Below are 6,000 nucleotides of genomic sequence, written 5' to 3'. Positions count from 1 at the left end.
TTAACCCCAAACGTCTATGACACTCTGTTTTCAATATGATCCATGTCCGTGTCATTCGATCTTTCTCTGTGATTCTGGCTAGAAACGCTACTCGGCCACCAGCTACCGTGTCACTGCAGCGAGAAACCAAAGTGCTGAGACTTCTGACGCGCAGGTTTTGAGCATCCTAGCCTCGAACTCTCTCGCTCCCAGCTTTTGTACACGCTGTTTGCTCCACCTAGAAAATTCTCCCTCAACCCTATAACACCCCTGCTTATCCTTCAGGATTCAGTTTGGACTCCATTTTCCCCAGGAAGCATCTCCTGACCCCCCAAATTGGAGCTGGTTGTCGCTCTTTACCAGGCCCTCCCAGGCCACCCTGTACTTCCAAAATTCATAGGATGTACACGTCACACTCCAATTACCCATTTATCTCTGTATCTCCACTAAACTGTCCTCTGAAATAGGACCGCATCCATCTTGTTCACCTTTGTGTCCCCAGTGTCTGGCAAATTGCCTGCTCATAACGGGTGCTTAACAAATATTTAAAGAATCAACACATGAGTAATTTGACAGTAAGTAAACTGTAAAATATTTTTATAACTGCCTTATAATAAGATCCTCAAGTTCCAAGTATAATACTTAGGAGAGTAACATCTAATGAGGTATTTTTAATCTGAGATAATTACAAAGTCAATCAGAATATACCCACTTTTAATTTAAGCCAAGTTTGTTCTATTCGATTAATGGAGTTGGCTAAATAGAAGCTCAAATAAGAGCTTGTTAATTATGCTAATTAACAAATGGCTGAATTAAAATATGTGAGCTATGTGAGACCTAGTTAAAATCTGACGTTACTACGTGGTAAGCACATATTAAGTAACGCAGTTTCTCAAAGGGATAGTTTTTGTTGCCTCACTTATTTGTGGGTAAATTTGAGTAAACAGCTTTGCATAAATTTCCAGATACCCGATGCAGCCCGTTTCGGTGATGGGGTCCGGGGAGGGAGGGATGCTTTATCTCTGGAGGTTTTTCTTCTCAACTCTTAGCAAGGTACAACTCAGAAAGGTTATAGCCAGTATAAAAAGGAAATATTGTATCCTCCTATCCCCTAAGAACCCATTGGGGGATCTCTCAGATGCATGAAGAAAGCCATCGGAAGATGTCTTAAGAATTTTTGTGCTCTAATTTATTCCACAAGGAAGTTTATTTGCCTGACATGTTATTAATGGCATTTATTTCAATAATCCTGGAATTCATGTTTCAGCCCCAAAGTTACTTCCATAAGAATTCCTTCACCAGGTCAAACCCTAAATATCCTTTCCCAGCACCACAAGCCTTTACATTTTTTAAAAAATATATATGATTAATCTATCAAATTTCTCTAGAACTCTAGAACTCAAGCTCTCTGAGGACAGGAACTATATCTGATTTCGCTCACCACTCTATCCCAAGCGCCTGGTACAGTCTTCTGAATAACTGGTACTGAAAAAGACAGATCTGATAGGTAAACAGAAGCCACTTTTCTCTAAGGGCATTTGTTGAGTTCAAGAAATTCCAGCTTTCGTTCTGATAACCTCGAAAGGTGATAGGAACGGAAATCAACTCATCCAAGGTGAGAGGTCTAACCAGAGATGCTCCTTACAACACAGTGGAGCCCAGGGACGACACGCTGAGAAAACTGGACATGAACCATCCCTTACGACGAAGTTAAGTCTGGGACTGACCTGGGTATTTCTAACAATGGTCTTCAATAACCTACTCCACCTGGCACCGCTCCTTGCTCTTTCCTCCGTGGCCTCCAGTCTCCTCCTCTTCTCCCCTTTCCTCACTTCGCACCGGCCACACTGGCCTCCTGGATACTCCTCAAACATCCGCAGATCCTCCCGCTTTGGAGTCAGTCTTTCCACTAACAGTCTCTAGCTCTTAACCCAGTTTGCATGATGAAAATCAGCAGTGGTTTGGGAGTGGCATCCAGGGGTTGGAATACTTTTTATATGGCCCATATTTCCTCGAAGTCATCTGAGATCGTTTTAGTAGATAATTGTTGAAACTGAGTGATGGGTCCATGCAGCCCCTTCCACTGTTCTCTCAAATAAAATGAAACCCAAGCTTCTCCAGTGATTGTAATATGCAGCAGGCTCGAGAAGCACCAGTCTATAACCCCCAAAGCAGATCATTCATTTTGCCCATAAACATACTAATTGAGACATTTCCATTTGAAAGGCTGTCTTAGTGAATTTAAAAGAGACGTATAAGATGAAAAATATCAAATTTATTCTCAAAAATACAAGAAAAAGAGTATACATTTGAATTCACTTTGCGATGTACATTAACAATGAGAACACCTGTTCCACGGTCCATTTGTCTCAGCTCAACTTCCGACCAACGTCGAGTCCACAGAAGGGAAAGATTCCTGGCCCTCAGTCTGTAGAACCTGGAACTTGGCAAGCGAACACGTGAAATTTGCACCCCAGACTCGATCCTCCTGACTCTAGGCAGAGGCTTGTTAACGAGGATGCTCCGAACATTTGAAAAAGAAAGGGCCTCTTACTGTCTGACGACTTATCCGAAAGCTCTAGAATACTCGTTTGCAGTTTGAGCTCTTATGACTTCCAGTAATGGGTAGCCTATTTTGAGGTAAAGTACAGAGCAGGAAAGAATGAAATTCTCTTCAGTTTCAAATGAACTACTATCTAAATGTGAAAATATTATCAAAGGTAATTACCTTTTCTGTTTGAAAAATAAACCACTCAAATGAATTTACTGGTTCGAAAGAGACTTGTTAATAAACCTGACAAGGAAAAACCAAACTGTCACCCTACTTTTGGCCATAGTAACGGGACTCTGTCAAAGGTTAGCTTCCTCATCTTTGGGAAGTGGGGCCACAGGAGCTCTATCAGAAATGGCTGCCGAGATGCTTAGATTCGATCTGAGCTCTCCTCGGAAGACTGGGGGAACGGCAAGGACATGCTTATTTGTAGACTGTTCCCACTCATGTTTACTAGACGGCTGTTGATGACACCAAGTTCTCGTATCACCATACTCAGGTCTTCGTGTAACTTGACGATCGCATTTTTTACTTCCCCTAGGAGAACTGGAATGGAGCTGTTTGCTTCAGTCTCCCTGGGCAGGCCTTCAGTTGTCTGAAAAGTAGAACAGGACATAGAGGTGAAGCGGTCTACGTTTTGGGTGGAAAACTCCACCCAGTTATGGCTGGAAATATGACCTATCTTTTTTGTAGCAGAATCAGAGTTAGCTGAAAGAAGTCTCGGTAGACTGAGGGTGTCATTTTCTTCTTCATCAGAAGATGCTGCACCCATAGGACCAAAGGGACAACCAGCACCGGCTGTCTTATCTTTATCCTTAAAGAAGACAGAAGACTGTTGATGGGACAAAGTCCAGAATGAAGGTCCGGCCAGCACTGGGGGTAAGACAGGAACAGACTTCTCTGGAGATGCTGAATCAGGAGATGACACGGATAAAGCAGAAAAGGAGGATGTTCCCTCAGAGGTGGTTGACACTAAAATGTATAAAGGAGAAAGATTATGCAAATACAAATGAGAGTAATAGCTAAAATAATTTTACACTGTAAAATCCTATCTGAAAGGTCTCCGCATAAATACACTGCTTGGATTTCACATGCTAAAAAATCATAATAGGCCTAGATAAACCCAAAGCAGGAAATAAAGAGAATCTAAAGATGTATTATATATCAACGATACCATGGAAATGAAACTAAAATAGAATTATCAATATTCATCTTGACTTTCAAACCCTGACTAATACATTTTTACACTTCACTTATCAGAGAGAGCAGAAAAGTAAAGTTTTATACCCTCTTCTACTGGTGGCATTTTAAGTTGACATTTAAAATAGAGTCTGAAAAAACTGCAACTTAGACTGCTTTTTTTTTTTTTCCTACAGAGAATAATACTATGGCAAAATGAACAACCAACTACAAGTACCCAAAAGTTGTGAAACTAATCTTTTCTCAATAGTCAAATATGGTCATGAACGAGGTCCGACCCATCCGTGACACACAACGCATAGGATTAATTTTTCACCAAGAAACTACGAGTAAAACAAAAAGCATTCTAAGCCTATTTTCCATAAAATTAAAGATTTGGTAACATTTTAACTTCCTTTCAGGCAAAGTCATATTAAATCTCTTCTTTCATACTTCATTTGAAATCGTGATTTTCCAAACTGTGTTCTGAGAAATACTCTGTTCTTTAAGAAATAAAAAGATGTTTTATGAAAACACGGCTTCAAAGTCAAATAAGACGAATAATTTCCCATTAGGAAATTAGCAATGTTCGTCAGCACATTTAAAGTTCTGAGAAATCTACACTAATTTACTCAATTTTTCTGAACTTTCTTGGACACAGAACTTTATCTTGTCTCCTTGGAATATCTACATACATTCATTTATGCATTAGGTGGTACAAATTGGCAAAGTCCAGTCCTAAAGTCTTTGAAACTAATTCTGGACTCGGAAATTAATGCTTACTACTTGGCACACAGGACTTATCTTTCTGTATTATTTTATTTCTTTTACATATCCATGTCCCTCTAAACTAAATTGGATCGCCTGAAAAATTATGGCCAGGGGAGGTGGCTACTATTTTCTGCTTCAAAGCTTTCCAGTTTTCTGGAAAAAAAATTCCAATCACAAAATTTTGGGGGGATGAAATGGGTATTCTTAGCTGATGCATCAGCAGGATATGAAAAAAAAGTAGGAACCTCAAGATATGATCAAGACAAGACAAGCACACTTAAGAATTGAGGCCAAGCTTATCCCAACAGTCTATCCTTGGGTTAAGAAGGGTACGATGATGATGGCGGGCTTGCTCGGGATGAAAGCCTCCACATATTTGGGTCCTGAGTCACACTGCTACACTCCCAACTGGGCATGCTCCGTCGGCATCACAGAGACCCATCAGCTGACGGGTCCCTTCGCCATCCTCCCGTGTGGGCTCTCCTGTTTTCCATATCCCATGTCCTCCTCTTTCTTGGTTTACTCTCATTTCAGAGTAGCACATTCTCCAGTAGTTCGCTGCAAAAGGATGCAGGAGAAGTAAAAGTTTTGAGAATATGCGTGTTTGAAAATGTCTGCGTCTTACTTTTAGGCTTACTGACAGTTTGGTTAGAAGCATTCGAGGTTGGCAGTCCTTTCAGAAATGTGAAGGCAAAACTCCCGTCTTCTTGATTTCAGTACTGCCGCCCAGGAGTCGTTGCCATCCTAATTGTCATTCATCGCATACAACGGGTTTCATCTCTGAAGCCGTGCAGAATGGCCTCTGCCTCCCCAGCTTTCCGAAGCTCCTCCCTGTGCCCCGCGGGGTGCTGTTTTCATTCACTCAGGTCCATCTGATGGTCAGCTGACCTAGTCAGGCAACTCATTTCCTCCAGCTTTAGAAAATTTTCTCGAATGCTTTAATCTCCCCCTCTGTGTTTTCTCTGTTCTGTCTTTCTGAATCTCCTCTCGTTCAGCCGTCAGATCTCCTGGACTCACGCTCTGATCTTCCTATTTTCTCTCATTTCCCTCTACTTTTGTCTTTGTGCTCTACTCCCTTAGAGATTTTTTCAATGTTAGCTTTCGATCCTACCACTGAGTTGTTAATTTCTGCTGTTATATTTTTAATTTCCAGGAGATTTTATTTTATTTATTTATTTATTTATTTATTTATTTATTTATCTATTTGGTTCTCAGAAATTCTTTCTGGAACTCTTATTTTATGGATGCAACATATCCTCTGACCGCTTGTCTCAATGTTCTACGTTAGAAGTTTTTTTCAGATGTCTGGTATCCCTTGCTGTCTGCTTATAGCTAAGAACGGAGGGTTACAAAGTTGCCTGGAAGCTCTGAGTGTGAGTGTGGGACTTGTCAACTTACAGCTTCGGCGTATAGTCATTTGGGTGGGTCATTTGTTGAGGGACCACTGCTGTCAGTATCTTCAGTTCTTCCCTCCGAGGGGTTAGGCTCTTGTGAGACTAGTTCTCCTACCTCCTGCCTAA

The 6,000-nt window shown here is 41.0% G+C and overlaps 1 protein-coding gene across 1 annotated transcript in view; it reads right to left on the bottom strand.

Annotated features, from left to right (window-relative positions):
• Positions 1–2,316: 2,316 nt before the first annotated feature.
• ENTHD1 (ENTH domain containing 1) overlaps positions 2,317–6,000 on the bottom strand; it is a 78,749-nt gene continuing 75,065 nt past the window's right edge. Inside the window, exon 6 of the mRNA XM_039863407.1 lies at positions 2,317–3,502. Coding sequence (XP_039719341.1) covers positions 2,901–3,502 — 602 coding nt within the window. The 3' untranslated portion in view covers positions 2,317–2,900. The remainder of the gene's footprint in view (positions 3,503–6,000) is intronic.

Source organism: Pteropus medius, unplaced genomic scaffold, assembly GCF_902729225.1.
Source record: "Pteropus medius unplaced genomic scaffold, Ma_sr-lr_union100, whole genome shotgun sequence".
Lineage (NCBI taxonomy): Eukaryota > Metazoa > Chordata > Mammalia > Chiroptera > Pteropodidae > Pteropus > Pteropus medius.
This window is presented reverse-complemented; position numbering and strand designations above follow the sequence as displayed.